A 23977-nucleotide genomic window follows, 5' to 3' on the forward strand; every position below is an offset into this window, starting at 1 on the left:
CAGTATACTCCATTTGAGTCGCCCGACCTTTCCACCAATCATTTGCTGTGGAATAATTGTACTATCCAATCAGAAGAAACCACCGATCGCGAGGGTCCGCACATGCGCAATCCAGTGACGAAACAAGAAAAGGTAATGAATGATAAGCTGTTTGTTCGTTTCACTAGAAATAATCTATATTCTATTGATAAACAAGTCATTAATTGCCATTATTGCAATGTAAGACATACAGTTAATCGTCGACAATTTACAATTTGAACTACAGTTGTTAAAGGAGTCGCCCTTTGCCTTCAGTTGTACTTCCTTGCTACCATCCCGCTGTAGTCGCCTTCCTCTTAGCTACAGTAATAATCGGGAGATGAAATGTATTTTAGTTGTTTAACAATTGTAAGGTACAGCATGTCTGTCCGGATATCCAGATAATGATAAAAGTAGTCAGTAATTGAATCGACTTGCGGTGTAGTTAAATGCTCTGTTGTCAAAAGTTAAGAACCTCATCGTTTGCCAACACTCCACGGATATCCCTTTCTCCTCGTCCCACTCCTATATTTCATTGATGATGTTGACGTGCAAAACTTTACGATGTCCCAGTTCCCTCGATGTGCTATAATGCGTTTGAATCTAATGTTGTAAAACCCTTCTGCTTTGCCCAGAGCATCGCCATGGCCTCCTCGTACCTGCTTGTTATGTTTCTGGGGGCGGTCACAGCGGTGGAGGTGCTGCGGCCCCGCGGAGTTCCTCTGTCAAGTGAGAATGATATATTCCCTCATTAATCTTTGAATATTTAATCTGCATTAACCTGCCCATGTATCACATCTTGTCTTTTGCTGATCCACAGAGAGACAGTTCTATGAAGAGAATCGACCATTCACTTGTTTAGACGGCTCGGGGACCATAGCGTTTGATAGAGTCAATGATGATTACTGTGACTGCAAGGATGGCTCTGATGAACCGGGTATGTATGGCTCACGCATTGTCAAGAAAACCATTTGCGATACCAATTAATCAAATTGGTGGTCTGCAGGAGTAACAGACATTTGGTTCTTTCAGGCACTGCTGCTTGTCCCAATGGCAGTTTCCACTGCACAAACGCAGGCTTCCGCCCAGGTTTCATTCCATCCTCACGAATCAATGACGGCATCTGTGGTAAGAATTACACCACCTGACCACCCCAAATCCCCTTACTGTTCACACTAATCGTATGTCTATTGTCAACGAAAAGCCTACCTTTTTTCAAAGTGTCCTTCCCACACAGATTGCTGCGACACAACAGATGAGTATAACAGCGGTGCTACTTGTCAAAACACCTGCAGGTAAACCGCATAATCCTTTGCTCAACACGTAGTTCTGTCAAATCTTGTTGTTTATGTGTATTTATTCAAACCTTTTGAGGCGAGGCCGTGTAAGGCCAACGTATGAGTGGCAGTTTGTTGATGCCCTTCCTGTGTGATTCTCAGGGAACTCGGACGTAAGGAGAAGGAAAGCCTGCAGATGCTGGCCGAGGTGGCCAAGGAGGGCTTCCTGCTCAAACAGCAGCTCATACACGAGGCCAAGAGGGGCCTGGATGAGAAGCAGGTGGGCATGGGGAACATATCTACCAGAAGAAGATTGGTTTAGTTTACTGAAGGTTTATAATTCGGACGTGCCTGTGTGTGTGTCAAACACAACAGGAAATGCTCAAGAGTGCAACATAAATATATACTGCAAAACCTATGATTTTTGTAATGAACGAATGGCTCAAAATATAGAGATTGATACAATGACTCAAAATACAGAGAGTGAAGGAAATGGATGGATAAAATATGGGAAACCATTATATTACTTACGTATTATGATCCCGGCCCTTGGTTTATTAAGATTTGTATTTATTAATTTTTAATATTTGATGCTGGTTTAATATTTTCGTATATTGAGTGAATTTTTAATCTCTGGTTTAAACAGAGCAAAGTAACTGAACTTCAGCTCAGCAAGAGGGCATCAGAAGACGCGGTGGAGGCCCTGAGGCTTGTGAAGGAGGCTGCAGAAAAACCTGAAAAAGAAGCCAAAGATCGCCATCTAAAGGCCTGGGAAGGTACAGCAGCACAACATGGGTCGCACTCTTCGGCTCTTCCTGGCTTTGAGAGCAATGGCTATAAAGTCTTTCATCTGAGGTCGTGTAATCCTTTGTATTTCCCATGACTTCCTGTTTCAGAACAACAAGCCGTTATCCGTGCGGAGAAGGACAACACAAAAATGGCAGAGGCATTTCTTAGACTTGATGTTGATGCCGATGGCCTGTAAGTGTTAGAGCTCCTAGAACGAATTGTTAATGTAGGTCCTTTTTACATAATTCTGGTACAAGACAGGTTTAAAAATGAGATCATTAGAAATAAATCGTTATTACACGTTTAAGAATAGTTCACAATATAGTTAGTTTCTACGGATTTCCTCACACAAATAAATGCTGTTTGCCTCATACATTTAGCCATCTCTTGTATTGTAAGTGTTTATACTACTACCAATACTACTGTGACTGGTGTATTGTTTTATGCTTATATATTCATCTTTGTATCTGTCAGTGTTTCAGCGGTGGAGCTTCAGGCCCACACAGAGCTAGATCCCGATGCAGACGGGATGTTCACCGAAGAGGAGGCCCAGGTGAGACCACTTCCCACGCGCAGCACCTCGGATGGGTCGACTCCATACCAGTTCATCGTGGAGCCATATTGTTGTTCATTCAAAATGTCATTAAGGGAAGACTTCTTGCGTTTCAGGGGGTGTTGGGAGGAGTGGAAACCGTGGACACTGCAGCGTTTGAAACCATTTGGAGCAGCATCAAAGAAAAATATCTCTCTGAGGTAACAGTCTGGGTATTTGGGCCCTCTGAACATTGGTTCATTGCAGTGTGTGTTCTGTCTGCACTAAACGCTGTAAACAGGGGAAAACTGTAACAACAAAATTGCACAAAATGGGCTGTTGATCATTTGTTGCTGTGAAATGTATGATACTAGTTTGATTATTACATTTTTAAAGATATCCTGAGTGCTTTGAGGGAGTACATTGAATATCAATTATGAAAGTGCTTTAGTATAACGGATGCCAGAACCTTTTTCCATATCATCTCCAAAATACTAACGACATTGACGTTGTATAAATCAATTAAATATTTTAATCAACGCAAGTGGATTCAAGCCATTAAAGACGGATTTACAGTCTGAGTTGAGCACTGCCAGTTGGACCAGTTTCAACCAACTTTTGCCACAGATGGCCCCGTAGAACACAGTTACCTCATTTTACAGTAAAAACAATTAACCAAATGAGTCATTAAAAAGTCTGGAGAATGCGGGCATAATGAGAAACAAAAAGGCCAGACCACAGGCCCGTGTGAACAGCCTTAGAGCTCCTGCTATTCCACCTGAAACCTCCCGCTCGCCTCAGCCCCAGACGGACGTTCCCGCGCCTGTGGACCCCCCGACCCCCGAGGAGACGACGGAGCCGGCCTCCGACCACGACTCGGAGCAGTACCCCGACGAGGAGGTCCCTGAGGAGTACGAGGACGAGGACCCAGACGACGAAGATGATGAGGACCAGGACGAAGAAGACGATAAAGTAGGACGCCCCCCACCCCTGAGTTTGCTATTTTCTTCTTTTTTTTTTAATCCCCTTCCTAAAGTGAAACCCTCTGGATTATATTCTCAGTGGCTGACCCGATCTGTGTTAATGTTTGTTTGTTTGTCTGTTTCTGCAGATCCCACCCACGGCGCCGCCCACTGAAACCACAGAGGAGGACGAGCAGGCGTTGCCACCGTATGAGGAAGGCACCCAGAGCCTCATCGACGGTGAGTGCTTGATTCAGTGCGTGTCTGTGGTGTATAACGGTGGCTTTTACCATCACACCCCACCATACCCAGAGCTGATTGCCTGAGTAGGTGCTGACGCTGCAGCCCAGTGCATTCGGTTTTCCGATAGCTCAGCACTTGTTTGATGGATGGAAGTTTTCGCTCATTGTTTTGAAATACAAGGTTTATTCATCAGCCCTTTTTTTTTTTAAGGTTGCGCTGTTTTGTAGAACCAATCTTTTTATTGTGCTGGGGTTATAGATGTATGAAAAAGCTGAAGTACATTAGGATATTGCAACTACATTTGTAATGAATAAACAAAACCTGCCTTTGTTTTAATAGGTATACCTTATAGCTATTTTAATGTATAATGGCAGATGGTCTCTTGAAACTGTGTTTCAGAACAGCTAAATGAACTCGACGACTGAAAACAACTTTCCACATTTTAATGAGACTTTTGAAGCTCTAGGATACATAACTTTTAAGAGTGGGTTTAAATGCACAGCTGTGTGTGTGTGCGTGTGCGTGCGTGCGTGCGTGCGTGCGTGAATACGTATATGTGCGCATACCTCCAATGTAAATGGCTTTAATGGATGTTTTCTGTGCTGCTGTATCATTAATCAAGTTATTCTGAATCCCAGTTGCCCAGAAAGCCAGGGATGAATTTGATGAGGCGGAAAGAGCTCTTCGTGCAGTGGATGATCAAATCAAGTGAGTCTTCCTGGATGAATATGGATAGACTTGCTTCCCATAAATAATTATCGTCCTGCATTGTATCAACTGAAATCGGCCTACTCCTCTGTTTTTATTCATGGCACAATAGCCACTGCATTATTCACATGGAATTGTTTTCAATGGAGATTGGGAGATAAAGGATATTTGGCTGATAAATGACCCTATTCTCACTTGGTTGATTTGTGTTTCCGCAGGGGCCTTGAGAAGGAGATCTCCCTTGATTTCGGACCTAGTTTTGAATTTGCCTACCTCTATGGCCAATGTTACGACCTTACTACGAGCGAGTAAGTTCACACACTGATACGCATGACATCAGCATATATGGCCAGACAGAAGACACTCAGCTTTCTCCTCCATTTTATTTTTAGGTACATCTACAGATTATGTCCATTCAACCGAGTATCCCAGAAACCCAAGTTTGGGGGATCTGAAACCAACCTTGGGTAAGTATACTCTGCGGTGCCTTCATCGCATATTGTAATGGTTGTTTTTGTGTTTAGCTTATCACCCTGCCTTTTCCTCTTTAACCATTCAACCATCCTTCTTCAGGTCCTGGGGATCCTGGTCTGGTTCAGAGGAAAACGTCTACTCCCAGAAGAAGTATGACCACGGCACTGGGTGCTGGCAGGGCCCCAACAGATCCACAACCGTACGTCCCCTCCTCCGACCCCCCCCCCTACACCCGTTTGGCCTCTTCCCACAGTATTCCATTCAGCCCTGGCCATCCGTATTGACAGCACGGACGTTAATGGTGCCCCTTATCCCTTCCAGGTGAAGCTTACTTGCGGAAAGGAAACGGTGGTGATGTCCGTCTCCGAGCCCAGCCGCTGCGAGTACCTCATGGAGTTCACCACCCCCGCAGTGTGCCAGGAGCCGCCAAGCCTGGACGCAAACCACGACCACACAGAACTTTAGGCCCACCCGAGCGTAAGTCAAAGCATGCAACATTGGTGAGACATGAGGCCATTATTGGGTCAGATGTCAGAATCAGGGTCAGGATAATTAAGTAGGGAGTGGAAAAATACGAGCAGTGCTTCAATTTGTAAAAGAGTTAGGTGTATATGGAGTTACATGATCTCTACCCATACACTTAAAATCATCCTAGCTTGGGTGGGGCTTTTTCCACGCACCCTCAGAATTGACCTTATTTCGAGGAAAGATCTCTTGTGATGCCAGTCCTCCCCCAGTTGAGACAGAGCAGAGCAGGAAGCGTGAGGTAATGGTAACTTCATTTGAGTCCTTTCACAGGAATGATTTACAATTGAATAATGCTGTTAATGGTTGTCAGATCTAGTTTTCCCTTTTAGAAAAAAAAAAAGACAAACTAGCAAGGCTATTAATGCTTTAACACATTTGTAGATTGAACTGAATCGTTAAATCGTGTGTTTCACGTTTTGTATGGTAAGGTGATACCGACAATGGATGTTAAGTAAAGATTACCTCACTGTTATGGCTTATAGTTAAGATTGTCATGTGAATATTTACTATTGTTTTAAATTTGTTGCATTAAATGTTTAATATTAGATGCTATTGCTATGAAGGCCTTAAGAAAGCTACAAGAACAGCATGAATGATGACTGTAAGGGTAACTGGTTTATGTTTATGCTGTCCATTTCAGGCGGCTTTTAAAGGGACCACTGGCAGCAACCTCTTCTGCACGAAGCTGAGTAGAGATCCATGTGGGACTTCCTTTCTTTAGTTCAGAGTTTCTAGGTTGTCTACTTTGTTTTACCCCGATATACAACTGTCTAAAGTAATTGTCATTCCATTAAAAATAAAGTTTTTAACATATTCCAAACCAGTTCCATTTTTTGGAAAAACGATTTTACAAGTATATATTACGGATGACTCTGCATTATGTCTTATTTTAAAATTATTTTCTATTCAACACTATAAAAAGATGAAGACTAAGAGAATGAGTTCTCCTATATCCTATAGTGCTTTGTCATTTCTTACAGCAAATTCATAGAAAGTGCAAATAATATATAAATGTTAGCCACCTGTAATGATATTGAAATTGGCAATGGTTGGTGGTTGATGGTTATCAATTATAGTTTTGACAAGGAGATCCACGGAAACAGTCACTCAGATTTGTAACTTTTATTTTTTTCTGGCATGTAAAGTACAAATAATTAAACAATTCCATGAAAAAGTCTTCAAGCGTCTTCAGCTGAAATCCCAGTAATAAATATCCTAGACTAAACTGACAGGTTTATTTTTTTTCTTTCGTAAATTTTGTCATCGTTTGTTTTGGTCATGTTTGGAAGTATGAGATTTTTTGTTCTTCCACTGACGTTGGTGTCAGCAGATCGGTTTTGATCATTTTTGAACCTTTTCGATTTGTTCTACCATTGCAGGAAAATGTAAGAAAACATCACTATGTTACTGTGTCCCCTCTTCTAAATAAATAGACACAAAATACAGTTGGTTGAGAAACAAAGGACCACTCAACCCCCCCCTCACATACCCACCCTAACGCCGGCACTCCCAAAAAACTTTCCTGCTGCTGCCTCATGGTCTGAAATTGGAGCTGTGAGCTCAGCTCCCAGCTTGTATTCCCAATGCATTTAGCCTCATATGAAACACTATCTCTTGTTTCCATTTATTCCATCGATCGCAAAGAGGATCTCGGATCTATGCTGTAGTCTTTGGGGAGAGGCAGCCCTACTTTCACTGTATAAATATAAACCAAACAGCAGAGACAGGAAGGCTTCTTGAGAGGTCATTGAGCGATGGACATTACATATGTTTCTGGCTTCTAACTGGAGTCCTGCAATAGGCTCCAGCCATGCCCTTTGAGTCCCTCCTTATGGCCCTTAAGATAACAATCAGGTTATTTGAGTGATTGGAAAAAACAAGACTGTGATTAGATTAAATAATCAAAAGATTTTCATTGAACAAGACAAACAGAACACAGGCAGTAAAGGCTTAACATCTAGCACACAGCATGTATGTTTATACACTTCAATTAGTTTAATATAGCAGTGCATTCTTTGACTATGGAGAACATGTCCAAATCGTACTTCTAAAGCGTTTTTTTTTATCTAGTTGTCCCCCTTTTTAAGAAACGAAATGGTGTAACCACAATTTTGGCAAACTTAAAATCTTTTAAACTTGCAAATATAATGAAATAAACAATAAATATACACAAAACATACTTTATACGAGGCAATAATAATAATCATAATAAATAGTTTTTAAGTTAACAATAAGTTAAAACTACAAGCTTAAAGTCGCCCAAATAATACAAGTTTGTTGGCGCTATCTTGAATTTTTTCTGTTTAAATTATTTTATGTTGCAACAAAAGCTACCACAGACTTTTACAAACACAATTAAACACAGTTTGATTGAAATAAAAAAAAATCTAACTAAGTCTAAAATCTGCATACACTTTAAGAACTGCAACTAATTAAATAATGGTATAAAAAATAACAAATTGTACCCAACCAAAGCAACCAAACAAAATCTTTGACCAATGTGTCTCCTCTATGGTAACATCAACAACACAAAAATGCTAATTTAACAAGTGAGTCTTGATATGTAAAGTAAATCGATAAATCACAGGAAAAAAAAATGATATTTGAAACTGACACGGGCTAAAACGAATGATATATAAGACAGTATTCCTTTCAAGGTCTTTTGTAATTGCTTCGTAAGGTCAGCCAAATATGCAGTTTATATTAGCTTGCCTGGCCTGAGCAACAAATCGGGGCATAGGAAGGGGATTATGGACATTTAAAAATGAATCGATTAGATCAAAGCTTTCATTGCTTGTTAGATGCCCTTAATAATCTGGCTTTTTTCTTCTTCTTGTATATTTGATCGTTTTTGCTCTTCTGCAAACCACTTCAGTGTGACGTTTAATTTGTTTTTTAAAAAATATATATCATTTGTTCTCAGTCAATATAAAAACAAAGCACATTGCACTTACTGTTCCATAGGAAAGGTTGTTTTTTTTGTCTTTTTTGTTTAAATGATTATTGTTGCTGTTCAAGCGGTGTCGTTGGGTGGTCTCCTGCCATTATCCTGGCTTTCTACTGTTTTATATTATGTTAGTGATGAGGGTCTGTTTGGACTGTGTGTGACGGCTCCATCTTGCACTGATTTGTTTCTTGTTAGACATAGTAGACTGGACATGGCTAGGTCAACAGCTCTAGTTAACATTGCCTATTGTTTCCATTTCAAGGCCAGGCCAAATGCTCACCTCCCCTGTGCTACCTATTCTCTTGCATGGCCTGAACTTAAAATAGCTACTATTAGTCCTTTCATGTGATTAGCACTGCTCACACCACCAATAATCATTTGGATATAATTGGGAATGAAATGGTATGATTAATAATAATAATTTTGAAAAAAGTCCATGGTACATTTCCATCATGTTGTAATATTTCCAGTTTGAAGAATCAATAAAAAAAAATTAAAACCACACACTATCAATATTGGGGGGTTGGGGAGGGGGTCGTACACTTGATATTTACTGTTTGTTTTGTCGGGAGGTGATCTGATTTCACACATTATATTTTATATGACTTTTTATTTATCTCGAAGCCTATATGAAACGTGCAAATGGGGTTTGTTGCTACTTTATATTTTATTTGATTGACATTAGTTTTGGTATATGCACAACTGTGATGCTCAAAAATATTAACATAAGTTAAAGAGGGTCCATATTCAATAAAGAGTTACGTTTAGTGGGACAATTGCAGTCAGGATAATATAATTTTGGCCTTGGTACCGGCTTGCCATATAATTCATTGGCGGAAATTAAGTGTACCCAATTGCGATGAATGTGAATCAATGTTTATTATGAATCTGCCTCTTTTAACCTTTCTTTTTGCAATCTGCCATTATGTTTTTTCCATCTGAGCAATGAAACTGTCTCACTGCAGCTTAGTCTGGGATTCTCAAGTCAAAGCACTTTTAGCTCACTGCACCATCATTGTAGCAACACTGTACACAACCTAGAGATGAGAGAATTGAGTGTGAATGCACACTGTAAAGTAAAGATGTAGAGACATCTATCAGGTTTTAACCCTAACTGTTTAACTTGTATGCATCAACTTTGTTTTTTGTTGCTAAGTCTCAATTGTTTTGATATGGTTGAACAGTTAAGTTTGAGTTACAACTTTCCTTTGCCCCTTCCCTAACGCCCACCCGTACACCGCATGCCTTTTACCCCATCGTTCTGCAAAGATCCGAGGGTTTAAATAAAAGCCATGCGATCGCCCCAATTTTTCCAAGCTTAAGAATCTGTAAAAATTCAGCACAAGGTCTTGTTCTTTTGTATGTATAAAAATAGATTTATCTCTAATGTAATCCTTTCAAAGAGATCGTCATCCTCTTTGGCTAACACAGCGTCATTTAGAAAAGCAAAAATGTCTTGAATATAGTTGACCTTATTTCTATTCTCATGTGCAGACAACTTGGTATTTGAAGACAATACCTCTTCCCATGGTAGATCCTAAATTAGGTTTCTTAACACATAGTTCAGCATGACAGGTTGTAGTTGGCATAATGTTCCATCAGTGATACCACCACAGATCATTTCCATGCTGTTGGGTTTAGGGGGGAGGGGGTGGGGCAGATACGCTAAGATATACTATATTGGTGGTAGTGCATGAACACAAGCATATTTTAAGACAGTCCTTTAAATTCTGGGCCTGATTTGTCTTTGTCCATTCCAATTTTTACAGAGCAAGAATTTTAATCTGAGAAGCTTTTGAAGGGTTAAAACCAAAACAGTTTGGAGAAGCCCGAGGAGCTGGCAACAAGCTGTTTTCTCTAGGGCTCCCTAGTGCTAATACGATTATTGTCAGGTGGTCATTGTTCAGATCCAGGGTGTAAGAACAGCAGGGATTTTCATTTTGCTGTATGCATTTTAGTTTTAAGAGAGGTTTTCTTATTCCACGTATAGATATATAAAACTATTGCCTCGTCTATGAGAAAAGATTGTTTTTGAGCATCAGTTTAAAGACAAATACTGGTGTTCTTCAGTTTTGTATAGATCTTTTGGCAAATTTCATTTTTGTTTTTATACAAATAATCAGATGCCTGTTTAATCTGGGAAATCTTTACACATTCTGTTGACGTATATTAATGTTATTTTCAGGTCGTAATGTCTTTACAAATGTCAAAAAAGTATTCAAAAAGTGGAAAACCGGTATTTGTCTTTAAATTGTCTTGTGGTGGAAGAGGTTTTCCCTGCCTTTCTTATTGTAATTATAAAAACAAATGATCATTATCATCTGGCACAATGCAGAGTCTGCTTGTGTTTGAATTCAATATGTGAATAGATAACATCACTTTGATGGGCAAATATTTGCAAATCCTTGTCAATCTGTTTAGATGTGTGATAAATTGTGTGATTAGTGAACTGTTGTAGTTGGGAGATTTTTGAAGGGAAGAGCATTCTTATGGCTAATCAGGCTAATCATTTCAGTGACCAGTATCCATTTGTTAACCTCAATATTGGGTCTGAGCAAAAGCTCTCATATGGTAGAGAAACTGTCTATACACTAGGCACCACCTAATGCAGACTCTGGAAACAGCAGTCAAAGATTCTAGAAAATGCTTACATACTCGGCTATTATAACCACCTTAAATATTGAATATATAGTTATATTTTAATATACGTATATAAGAGAACACTGTTTTTTAAATTTATTTTACTTTGATCTAAAAAGAATCGCTGATTCAAAATGCCCAAGTGTAAAAAAGTGACAACATCCTCTCCAGCAAGATGACAGGAGAGATGGTGGGGGTAAGAGTTTGGGTAAATTGCACATAATCGTTCATTTAGAATTTTGATCGTTTTGTTCAGCAGTTATATCATTATTTGCCTGAATTCAATCAAAGCACTCCGCACACATTCTCTGTCACATTCTTTAGACTGTCTCCTTTATATATTCCTCTCATACCCACCCCCTATAAAGACCACTCATGCCTACTAATTCAATCCAGGCAAATATGGGGAAAGTGTAGCATTTTGTGTAGAAAGAAAAAAAAAGGAACAACTCCACTATTGAGTGTGTTTCGAAACTCTGACTTCTGTATCTTTGATTTGAGATATGTCTCATTGCCTGGTGTGTATGGACTCGTGTGTATGTGTGTGTTTTGCTAGAGCATGTCGGAATTTGAAGGGCTTTTATGAATGTGTGTCAGAGAGAGAGAGAGATAGAGAGAGAGAGAGAGACAGACCCAGTCGAGGCCCGTGTAGCAGTGAGCTAGCTCAAGTACTCTAAGCAGAATGGAGGAGATGATGTTGGTGGTGGTGGCAACCCATCTGTCTCAGGCCTTGTGCTGCTTGCTGGTCTTGAAAGACACCTGCAGCACGCGGTCGCCCAGGCGGTAGCCGTTCAAGCTAGCGATGGCCATGGCTGCCTCGTCGTAATTGGTCATAGTGACAAAGCCGAAGCCCTTACACTTGTTGGTGGTAAAGTCACGGATGACCTTGACGTTAGTGACGGCACCGAAGGGCCCAAAGAGCTGCCACAGCACGCTCTCGTCCGCCTCTGGGGACAGGTTGTACACGAAGATGCACCAGCCGGCGCCGGTGGGCCCTGTGAGGTTGACCCCCGCCAGGCTGGTCATGCTGTCAATGGTGATGGGGGAGAATCTGGGAAGGAGAGAAGGAGAACTACCATGGGTGTCATTCTGAAGTTCCACACAGCATCCAGCGCTCTATACTGTCTCTTATGGCGCGTGTAGCTGGGAATACACGCTAAGGCTTTGTAGTCATGTACGGAGTCAGGGGACCCCCATCTCCAGCCCCCACGGCTGTGTAAAGTAGATAAATATATGTGTGTGTGGGCACCACAGTGGCTGCAAACTACCTGCTTGCATGTAAAATAGCACTGCGTGCACTGGCACATGGACGCCCACACAAACTGCATATTTTTTAGTCAATGTCTCTGCTGACCAAAGCCTCTGTAATAGTCAAGACACGTAAGAAATCACTATGTCGGACGGAAACCACAATATCGAACAAAACACAGAAACCTAGAGAGGGATGAAAAGCAAATCAGAATCAAATCATACGGAAAAAACCAGAGCAAACAGAGGAGACGCAAACGGAATCTGGTATGTATCCATGCTGGTGGAAAAAAGGGACATTAAAGCAACTGAAACTGACAACGTTAGTTCAGAAAGAAATACAGGAAAAAATCAGTTCCATTCATCAAAACGGAAAAAAGGAACAAAAGGGTTTCAACCAAGCCATGCCAGAATACCCTGCTGTCAGGTGCCTGTCTGAGACGCTACTCTGCTGATAGCTTTCGTAGCTTCACATAGGCACCGCCCAGAGTGAATAGGAAATTAGGGTCTATTGTCTTGCATTTTTAAAAGGAGGTCAGCAGGTGGTCTTCCAGGCACTTTATCTGAGGATTGATTCTATTTTTTTCTGTTTTTTTTTTATGTGGATGCTTTTGATCGTAAACCTTTGGCATTTACCTCTTGACTCCGTAGCTGGCGTTTAGTAAATTGTCGAGTCTGCAATGCAAAAAAGGAGAATGAAGGGGATGGAGAAGTTAGTGGTGAGCTCTGCAAGGACGGGGGACTTTCACTTCACATGCAGTTCCCTCTCCAAGCTCTAGAGGGCACCCTTTACATTGCAGCATTTAATGCACAATGCCGTCCAAAGCATCCCAGCATCAAACTGATGATGTGGCAACGGCAGTAACCGCATTTGAGTATGCATCTGGTTTGGAATTCATCTTTCAGCGTTAATTTAAAATCTTCACTTCATTGGAATTGTCTTTATCCTGAAATTGTTTTGAATATGGACTTTGGATCACTCCACTTGCTCTCTGCCACCTAATTCTCTGAGGCAGATCTAGCTGAAGTGATGCGCTTCAAACTGATGAGAATTAATTTTGTTATGCCGAGTTGTAAATCCTCTAGTTTTCAATCTGAGCACGGTCAGATAGTACAAAATCCTGACTGCGCTAATTCCACAAAATGCCTACACTTTAAAAAGTAATACACCAGTTAGCTTTAATTTGATTTGAAAGAGGTCAACATGATGTTATTTAAAACCAAGATTTGTCGTCCTTTTATTGTTATTGTGCCAAAATCTGGTCTCTTACATTGGTTTTGTGCTGTTATTTGGATCTGGTCCCTTTCCAAATGGAGGGATGATGCTGCAGTTTCGAAGAAAGTCGGAGAGAAAGAGTAAGAAGGAAACAGGATGAGCACCATTAACCTCCCTCTACATTGAAAAACTTCATACTGTATGTTTAATACTTCAGTAATTTGGTTGTGTTCATTTAAAATAACTCCTTATTCGGTCGAGATATATATTACCAAATACATTAAAATAATGTCCTGTGTTACATGACGCCACGGGGAATCGGTTGGATGGCCATTTGAACTTAAACGTATCCAACGGTTACCGTGATTTATCCTCAAGTGCAATCATAGGGTTTTTCCCCACAGTGATGTGTATTAGTAGCAATGGCGTTGAGGCAAAGGCCCATCCCATTTCTACCTCTTACCCCTTCCCCTTCCCCCTCCCCCCCTTCCCCTTCCCCCTTCAAAACAAGGGGGAGGGGTAAGGGGAAGGGTTAAGGGGTAGAAATGGGATTGGGCCAAAGTGTCTGGAAGGTGGCCGGGCATGGGGGGTTCAGTACCTGAATCGCTGGGTCTGGTGGTGGAGGGGACCCGTGTAACGGCGTGCGGCCGTCTGGTACAGCTGGGTCAGCAGGGCCTGGCCCGTCTTCTGACTAGGGTTGTTGGCGAACTTGACGGTGATGGGCTCCGCCGCACCCAGGGGTTTCTGCCCGTTCAGCCCCTTGATGGCCTCCTCCGCCTCGTTCCGTTTGTCGAACCGGATGAAACCTACTCCCCGCGATATGCCTGCTCCAGGTTATGAAGAACAAGCCACGTTAGTCCCTGTGGGGTGAGGGGGCACTGCCCGGGCCACAACGGCCAGCCAGGTCCAATGCTGTATCATAGTGGCTAGTTAAGACTTTCAACACAGGGATGAGGACCCTAGGCTAGACCGGGGGACAGGGAGGTCATGAAGTAAGTCTGTACCTGTGACTTGGTCCACGAGAATGCGGGATGTGATGATGCGTCCATACTGGGAGAAGAGCTGTTCCATGTCCTTCTGGCTCATGGTCTTTGGGAGGCCACTGACATAGAGGTTGGCGTCACGGATGGAAGCCGAGCTCGGCCGGGCATATGAAACCTACGACACATGAATCATGAGTAAGAACGGTGAAAAATGGAACTAAGCACAGCAAGAATCACATTAGCCTTATACAGTGTATGTGTTTTGATTTGGATTAATAACACTTTTTCACTTTTTCCTTTTCCTTACATATTTATTTACCCCCTAGTCTTAATTGAAATACTGCTCCATCTCAAACGACCTGTACTGACAGCATTATATATATCTTATAGGAACTACTCTCCACAATAAACCATCGGTAATTGACCACTGGATGTGAGCTTGTCTTTCAATGCCTGGCCATTTTTAGTCTCCCCCTTTTGTCTTTCAGTCCCTTTGTCGTCCACATTGGGCATCCCTGTGGGGAACGGTGTGATAGTGACTGATAGCTAAAGTTATACATTTATACGCGTCGGTGTGTGTGTGTGTGTGTGTGTGTATGAGAGCCAGAAGGTGTGTGTCCATGAGAGATAATGTGAGTCGGTGTATTGTGAGGGTGTTTGTGTTGTGTTGTGTGTGAATACGGTGCGAGGGTGTGAATGTTGCCTGAGATAGGCCGATCGGCACCTCCCTCTGCCTGCCTTTTTCCTTTGTCTCTATCCTCTCGGGGAGAGCGGCTCCACTGGCAACCAGCAAACAACCTACATTGATCACACGGTGTGTGTGCCGTTCTACTGCTCCCCTTATAAATACACCAGCATACACACTATGGACTTATAGTTTAATTGTGTGCCGATACCAATCACTTTAAATATTGAAGTAAATCTTTTGCGACTAGGGTCTTTAAAATAGGTGTTTTAAATAGAATTAGTCAATTGCTCAGACCCTAAAAGTAAACATAATCTATTGTATTATATCGTATATAGCATATAACTATAGTATTACTATTACTAATAATAATATTATACATATAGTAATATCTATAGTCATCTCTTTATATATATATTTCTAAACATAGAAATACATATATGCATATATATATATTTTTTTTTTCTATATATATATATACTGTTATTGCATTATTAAACAGCCTTCTTTCGCTGTCACACATTGACATTTATTTGAGTTGTTTTCTTCAGTATTACTCCTCAATGCACCCAGCTGCGTTGCCCGTGTCCGTCAGGGCTGAGCAGCAGCCTGCGTGGCGGAGATAGACAGCCTGTGCATCAGGGAGAGGGGATGTGTGGTGGACTGATTAGGGTGCTGTGGAGGATCAGGGGGGAGTTGCTGCATTTGGGGAGCAGAAGACTGCCCTATAATTAACCCTCTCCCTGTCGCTTCCACAGTACAGATGGTGCCTGCAGCCCATATGGCTCTAATCCTGTCATTGACATTCTGCTCCCCATGCAACGCACCCCCCCCCCAATACTTTCTCCTGCACAACCCCCACTCATCCGTAGTCTTCTGCTGATGGCTTATGATGTGGAGTCTGATATTTGCTTTGTCATTGAGCTTAGTCTATCATTATTTGTAGATTCTTCATTTTTTCCTAAGCCCTTCCTTGGGCTGATGATCAGTGGATATGATCTTTGTTTCATAAATCATAACATCCAACAAGTTATGTCACCCAATCGCCATCTTTACTGTTTGTATGCTGAAGTTACCAATAGTCTTGCCAAGATCTTAATGCTCGAAAATAGTTTTTTTCTGTATGGGTATCCAGATTTGTTTGTGTTTTTATTTAAATTGATACGCCAGAATGATATTAGTCAAAATTACTATCATGCCTATATGTACTATATGTTCCCTTTTAAAGAAAATCATCTATTCCTGTATCCCATCTTGTGGAGCGCTTGTGTGTGTGATTATCCAGAAGTCAATAGGTTCACTCTGTACAGCTGGGGCTCGATTTCCTGGCCGGCTATATTTATCAGACATTCAATCCCTCTCATCCTGCTCCTGCTTCTCAATCTTTGATGCACTTCTGATCAGGTGGTGGGAGGGGGACTTATGTCAAATATTCTGCATCCCCCCACTCCTATTCTTCTCTTCATCACATTTTGGCTGGACAAAGGAAGCCCCTAATTAGCTCAGATTGGTGGCAGATGGGGTAACCTGGACTGACCCGCCATGCCCCACCGTCGGCCTTTCTAATTACATTTCCATCACAATCATCTCTGCGTGCCGCCTGCCCTCTTGCTTTCTGACCTCCACTCCCTCTCCCTCTCCGTCAATCCTTCGCTCGCCTCTCACTTCCTTTGTTCTTGCCCACCACTCCCCTCTGACTCCTGCTCGTTTTTTTCCCCCTCCTCCCTCCCTCCTTTGCCTCCCTCCCTCACGTCTGTCACGGTCATGGCCTCTCTCCGCACACACCCCTCCGACACACTTTCCTCCCAGATCGAATGAGGCGTTTTAAGAGGGTGAATAAAAAGCAGGAAGAAGGAAGCACTTACCTTTATTGTTTTGGTCTGCAGTTTGAGACCATTTAATGTGTTTATGGCCTTGTCCGCATCGTTGGGGTCCACGTAGTTGACAAATCCGTAGCCCAAACTCTGTCCTGAAAACGACGAAATGATTCGTAACATGTCAATATGAGCGATTCCCCGAACCCTCAAAGCTATTGCACTCAGACATACCATGAGTTGTTGAAATGCTCAAGTGATCGGCACCTGTTATCTTGTCTCTGACTAGTTTGCAGGACTCGATTTCACCGATGCTGCCAAACAGACTCTTGAACTCCTCCTGGGTCATGTTCTGGGGCAGATAGTTGACAATCAGGTTGGTTTTGCTGTCATCTGTAGCACCGTTGGTGCTGATGACTGGACCATTGGGTAGGCTAGTTCCGCTCGGACCGTTGGACACCTGGGTTTCCATGGTGCTGATTATCTGCTGATGGAGAGAGGGCCATTAGTTCCAGCCCACACAGGAAACATCGAGGGAAAGGTTTTTGTACATCAATAGTGCCGTGGTGGTTATTTAGCTGCATTAATGCACATGAAACCGATAAACTGGATGCATTGGTGCCAACATTTAAATCGCACTCAGCAGTAGGATTTGGCCACAGCCTTTTGAGTGACGGGTTAACTGTGCGGCTAGCAGAGAGCCGGATATATAAAAATCTGATTTGCTATTTACACAGCCCACTCCCACCCTCCCCCCCCCCCCCCCCCCCCCCACACACCCCACCCCACCATAGCCCTCTTTCTTCCCCTCCTTCCTTGCCGCCTGCCTCTAGTGCTGCAGATGTCACAGTCCTTTGCCTTCCCCTACTACTCCCCTCCCCCAGCTCCTCTTCCAGGGTCAAACACCATTACGTCACTGGACAGTTAGATGATGGGCATGGGGGGAGGGCCCTCGCTGGCTGAGTTAACAGACAAAAGAGACTGAGACATTTGTCGTCTAGCCTCAATCTTCTGATTGGTTCGGAGCTCTTTCTTGGTGTTTTTTTTTTTTTTTTTTTTTTTTGTCCGTGCACTATATACTACTGCGCCTCACTTGGGGGTTTGTCGCTCTTGTATTCTTTGGTTTGCTTTTTATTTTTCAGGACACTGTGTTGCTTAATATGATCCAGAGGAGATCTTTTAAGAAACCTTTTAAGAAAGAAATTCTCCCTAGTCTCTATTATCACCGATAACCTGCGTTTATTGTAACCATGTTAATAATACAGAGAACATAACAGAGCTCAAATACTAGTGGGAGATATGTATCAGCTTAATCTTTGACCAGATGGTAGCTCATTTAAAATGATCTCTGTTGTCTCTTGACTTTCATCAAACCTTAATTTAAATGAATTTTACAAAAACAATGATTAATTATTGATTTAAAATAGCTCTTTGTTTCAGTTACAAATGCAAAGGAACAACTGACAAATATGTGCTGCTTCAGGTAAGCTTCGGTATATGTGAATAATACTAGCAACTGTCAATAGTATTCTATTCTCAAGTATTTATTTTTGTTTAAACCTAAATGTGTTCCAGCGCACTTTGAAGACGCAAGTTAGAAAAACGTATATATCAGGGTGTGGCCTAGCTCCGGTTCGTTAATCTAATTGAAGTTTATCATTATAGCGAAGGCATGTTTACAGTTTTTCAGTTTTGTTTCTGTGCTTTTATCATGCGGTACAATTTAGCATTGCTCAGATTTTTCCCCTATTCTCTCCTTGCTTTCTTGTTTTGAGCCTTGGCTATATCCAGGTTACCCAGGTAACAGACACTCAAAGATGCCATTGTTTCTAATGGCATAACTACTTGTGTGTGTGTGTGTGTGTGTGTGTGTGTGTGTGTGTGTGTGTGTGTGTGTGTGTGTGTGTGTGTGTGTGTGTGTGTGTGTGTGTGTGTGTGTGTGTGTGTGTGTGTGTGTGTGTGTGACATCCATCTAGGAAAATATAAATGCAAGGCAATGCTTTCTCTTGTGGTGCATAAAGTGTGTATGGGTTTGCATGCAATATAAGTCAGATTGACATGTGAAAACATCTGATAGTTACTGGAGCTAGGGGAGAGGGGGGGGTGGAGAGAGATAGAGAGAGAGAGAGAGAGAGAGCGAGAGAGAGAGAGAGAGAAGACAAAGAGATATACACACAGCCACAGAGATGTATAGCAGTCCAAAAATAACATCCAAGCTCAAGGCAAGGCAATCTAGAATAGCAATGTATCATGTAAACATGATTAATGCACAACAATGCTACTGGATTATTCACCTTATTTATGATGTGTTGTATTGTCAATTAACGTTGACAATTTTGAACATTTGGACAGAAGTGTGCTTTATTCATTGTAAGGAGGCCAATTTGTTGTACCGTGATCTGATTTCTGAGATAAAAACTGAATGTATGTGTATTTATGAGTCTGTCCCAAATATGGCAAACTTATCATGGAGGAAAATCCTTTTCAGGACAAACTTGACTTTCCAACTGAAATATCTGCTGGGAAGCAACTCATTTAGTTAAATGGATAGTTCCTGTATAGATGTTAAGGAATAATGTAAAAGGGGCACTTTTCAATGATTAGGGTATTTCAAATGGTTACATACATTTGCTTTGTAAAAAGGTGCTATGTTGTGAAATTATACAATTGTATAATCATACAATCACAAAATTGCAAGGGCCCTTTAAGCATTATTTTTTATGAGATTAAATGCCAATAGGCATACTCACGTCATGAAATCATCATTACTTAATGAGTGATCAGGCCGGGAGCAGAAATGTCCTGTGTTGGGGTCTGTAAGAACGCCCTCCATTTTTTATGTAGTGCCTCAGCATCGCCTACACATGGGCCCAGACTTGCACGCAAACAAGAGTCCTGCCTTCCCTGCCAACCACACATACCACCTACACACTGTGTGCTTTTCAATTAGAAAACACTGAAGAAATGGCATGGCTAAATGCTAATGTTTTTGGTGTCGTACTTGTCGTCTGTTTCTGTTTCGAGCATTGGGTCGCCAAAATATTAGCGTTGATAGAATTGATCGACATTGATGCTATACAGTGCACGTATAACAATTTAATATTAGGTCTGTTATATTATCATCTAAGATTGTATTGTAACCCAAATATTACACATGCATGGTTAATAATTGTATCCACTGCCATTTCAGGGCACTTTACACTAAGAGTCATGTTTTCTTACATGATTGCATTTTACCATTTGTGTCGTAAAACATAAATATATTTTATTAATCAGACAACACTCTCTTCATATAGGGCATTGTTTCGGACTGAATACTGGTGTGGAGTGTAAATGAGCCTTCTAAATAAAACAGATTACAGGATTATCCCAAACAAAGGGCATTAGCCACACTGCAGTTTAAGGGATGACAATGGCATATGTCAAGCAACACAGACACAGGAATCACCACTGGCAGCTCTGCCAGCGATTTCACTCCGTCCTTTACATGAAATACGTTATTTATGTGTATAATATTTACTACCAAACATATATTTAAACGCTCAGACATCGCCACACATCGAGTACCACTAGGAGTGGTTGTACTCGGGGCGCTACCCAGCGTGCTGAAAAGGGAGTGGCCTTCGGACGATTCCGTGTGAGGCCAGAGAGCCATCGATTTTGTTAAGCCCATCGAGTCCTCTAATTCTTTTTACACCTTAAAAACTTTTCTGTCAACAAATGACAGTTTAGGTCATTTTTCAGTATTCCATTTTTTGCCGGTAGAATGACATAAATCAATCCCCCCAAATAAGATCAATTGTTTTGTGTTACTTTTTAAAAAAGCGAGTCGTTCTGCTCTTTCTCCTACGACACGGAGCGCCTTTTCCTTTCCGCTGAATAAACGTATTGAAACAAGCAAACAAAAGAGCCACCCGTTCCTCCTCTTCTCGCGCGCCGAGACTATGGCAGCACTATGAATATTAATGTAAACAGTGGCGCTTTGTGTCGTGGCGGCCGGGGGGGTGCAGGACGCTCCGGGGACAATGAATGTTACAGTCGCCAGCGTTGCTCTCCTCGCTCGATAAAGTCAACATCTCGATAAAGGGCCACGTTTCCAAATAGCCATTTTCTGTTTTTCTGTCCAATCCCACTATTCTTTCTAATCAGATGAGACGATTATTTATTTCTCCCTTTTGCCCTTTTTCTGGTGGAAATGGACGGCTGTGTAGACAACGAGAGGGCCTGCAAATGACTGCTTACATAACTACACACAGCTTTGGGCTTAATTTGCTTTCAGTAAACACGTCTTTGTCGTTTCACTGCAGGTAAACCATATAGGCCATCTATATAGCCTAGGCCTACTGTAAAAAATGAAATTGTGCTACCAAAGGGCAATATTAACCACGCAATTTCTATAAACGGAGGACATATCGTTCAGTTCACATGGAACGGCTCTACCGTTGTCCTTGAATTGTGTAAGGGACTCGGAAAGGTTATCTGACTCAACGGTTTTATTTGCTTGGCACTGCGGTATAGGCATGCTCACCGAGGACTGCAGACCATGTGGAAGGGGGGCTGATCAAATGGCTTTTACTATGGGCCTGCTCGACAGACTCAGATTCGATTCACTTCATAAAATGAAAATATTATTATGGGCCTAAACGTGTGAACATTTTATTGTCAAATGTTGATGTTTTTTTTAACTTAACACCACCAACAAAGCCATTCGATATAATCCCATTTTCAATGCGTAGGCCTATAGGCTTTATTATTTACACCGCAATTCTCTTATTTTATGTGATTTTACGCAACGCACGTGTTTTTTTCTCCTTATCGCTCTGAGGTGGGCTATAGGTCATTCACATTTCTGGATTTTCCTTTTTTTACGTGCATGAAGCAACTCATTGCCTACAAACAGCAGAGCACGAGGCGCACGCGTCCTGCCGGTTTCTAGTAAATAAACGGGCATTTGATCCAAGCTGTATTTCACGTGTAGCCTATCAAGCAAGGTACGTTCCCACAACACACCTTCACCTCATTTTTACACGGTTGCCTTCGCTGCACACTACCGTCTAAAATAAAATAACCCATTCCACCTGCTGGCAGCTGGAGCCCGTCAATAGGCCCACCATGTCAAGTGCTAAACAAGCGCGGGGCATTTGTTCAGATGAAGGCTTTAAGGCCAATCGCCAGCGCGTGCCTGCTTAATTCTGTGTGCTCGAGACCAGCCGAGACACGCCCAGTTCGTCCATCCGTCGGCCGCTTCGATCAAAGCTAATTAATCACCGTTCCCGTTGTCCTTCCATCCAACAAGGATGGACGATTCGAACCAGCCACGCGTGCTATGCGCTAGGCTATATGCGCTCACAACGGATAGGCCTATTGCACCTAAACGTATATGTGCGCGTGTCCCTTTTCGAAAGACTCCCAGACAACCATTTCCTTTGGTCGCATCGCAACGAGAACCCTTAGGAATTTTGACTTGCCTGATTCCATCCAAACCAATGGGTGCGTAATCGCTCTCACCCCACCCCCCCTCACCCTCCCCCTGCTGAAGTGACTCGACCCTTTTTCTCTTCCTCTACTCGATGGCCCTCAGCCTCCGAGGCATCTTGTTTTGTCTCAGAAAGCCCTTTTCGAGCATCCTTGCACTGCACAAGGCAAAGAAGCCCCCCCCCCCTCGCTGTCATTCCGTGCGGCCTTAAAACCCTCATAACGCCCAGCTGCCTTTTAGCTTTCCCGTACCCTGCAGAATTCCTTAACCTTCAGCAGAGCGTTGTGGCGTTAATATCAGCAGCCGTATACGCTTCAAAACAGCGACGCGTAGTTATCTTCATTTACTATTCCTTATTCGCCAACTATGTACGCTATCTAAAATGGCAGGGCTAAGATTGAATTCGTCCTCGAGACGCAGGTTGAAGCGCGGTCGCGCGTGGCGCATCTGTCAGTATTAGATTACTAATTGACACTATCGATCGGTAATCCGTTTAAAATAATAGCCCAGCTTTACACTTTGGACAAAAACATAAGCCCCTAACCTTCAAAACGTTTTCGAAATGAAAGCCACATTTGATATTGATACATATACGGATCTAAAGTGGTGATATTATTTGCAATACATGTGAATGTTACAATGCGTGTTTATACTGTATTATATATTCATCAACAACAATGGGACCGCAATGTATGTTGGCCACCAAGGATATTGTGAAATTACTCCTATCATATGTTGCCTACAAATAGAAAATAAGAAATGAAGTCATACGTACAGTAACCATTCTTGACGTACAATAAAAGAGATATAGGTCCTTCTTTGCACTGGTCTTGAGGCTGGAGGTTGCGTGTGTATTGTGTTCTATGGCCTTAATATGATATGGCTTTTAGTGTTTCTGGCTGGAGTTGCCGTGTCCAAAGGAAAAGAAAAACAAAAAGAAAAAAATGAAAAAAATACAGTTCTTCGCCAGAGGGATCTCAGCCCTGGGGGGATTGTAGATGTCCTCTGTATGGTAGAAATAGGGAGGTAGAGCTTCTCGTTCAGTCTGGAGACCAGGAAGAGCCTTCACTCCAAGTGGTGTGGACGGATCGGGGGGGAAGAAGGAAAAAAAAAGAGAAGCAGTGTTCCTCGGCAGGGTGTGTCCAGGGGAGGGTGCTCTGCTTTGGCTGCTTTTGTGTGTATTTCCCTGCTCCTCTCACAGTCTCCTTCTGTGCCTCTGCTGCAATGTTCTTCTTTTATGCATCCTTCTGGCTGGCAGCGCGCGCCGCTGATTGGCTAATTGTGCAAGAGGAGGGTACTACACGGCAGCCATTGCAATGCGCTCCTCTCGCATCACTCCCCTTCTCCCCTCCTCCCCGCTCCCCCCTTCAGGAGAGATCACCAAGAGCCCCCCCCCTCCATCCTACACTCTCCAGCCCCTCGCCGCCACCGCACCCC

The 23977-nt window shown here is 42.3% G+C and overlaps 2 protein-coding genes across 9 annotated transcripts; one reads left to right on the forward strand and one right to left on the reverse strand.

The window, feature by feature from the left end:
- The first annotated feature begins 48 nt into the window (after positions 1–48).
- prkcsh (PRKCSH beta subunit of glucosidase II) lies at positions 49–6976 on the forward strand. 2 transcript variants are annotated; one of them, XM_030339226.1, is made up of 18 exons: positions 49–132; positions 654–747; positions 839–955; positions 1051–1146; positions 1256–1313; positions 1458–1575; positions 1942–2071; positions 2192–2276; positions 2559–2637; positions 2754–2837; positions 3418–3588; positions 3728–3818; positions 4460–4529; positions 4748–4837; positions 4922–4996; positions 5103–5202; positions 5325–5503; positions 6172–6976. In XM_030339226.1, the coding sequence occupies exons 1-17, from the start codon at positions 103–105 to the stop codon at positions 5466–5468; spliced, it is 1632 nt and encodes a 543-aa protein (XP_030195086.1). In that variant the 5' UTR covers positions 49–102; the 3' UTR covers positions 5469–5503; positions 6172–6976. The 2 variants fall into 2 exon arrangements, with proteins under 2 accessions (XP_030195086.1, XP_030195085.1); XM_030339225.1 differs by having other exon boundaries at positions 5325–5480.
- On the reverse strand, positions 6639–23768 carry elavl3 (ELAV like neuron-specific RNA binding protein 3). Of its 7 annotated transcripts, none has more exons than XM_030339234.1 (8): positions 23316–23768; positions 17332–17548; positions 17116–17219; positions 14587–14740; positions 14181–14409; positions 13638–13691; positions 13003–13041; positions 6639–12169 (listed from the first exon to the last, which is right to left on the reverse strand). In XM_030339234.1, the coding sequence occupies exons 1-8, from the start codon at positions 23322–23324 to the stop codon at positions 11842–11844; spliced, it is 1134 nt and encodes a 377-aa protein (XP_030195094.1). In that variant the 5' UTR covers positions 23325–23768; the 3' UTR covers positions 6639–11841. The 7 variants fall into 7 exon arrangements, with proteins under 7 accessions (XP_030195094.1, XP_030195092.1, XP_030195089.1 ...); XM_030339232.1 differs by having other exon boundaries at positions 6639–12190; XM_030339229.1 differs by having other exon boundaries at positions 6639–12190; positions 17299–17548.
- Between the last annotated feature and the right edge of the window lie 209 nt (positions 23769–23977).

The sequence above is a fragment of the Gadus morhua genome, chromosome 2 (assembly GCF_902167405.1).
Source record: "Gadus morhua chromosome 2, gadMor3.0, whole genome shotgun sequence".
NCBI lineage: Eukaryota > Metazoa > Chordata > Actinopteri > Gadiformes > Gadidae > Gadus > Gadus morhua.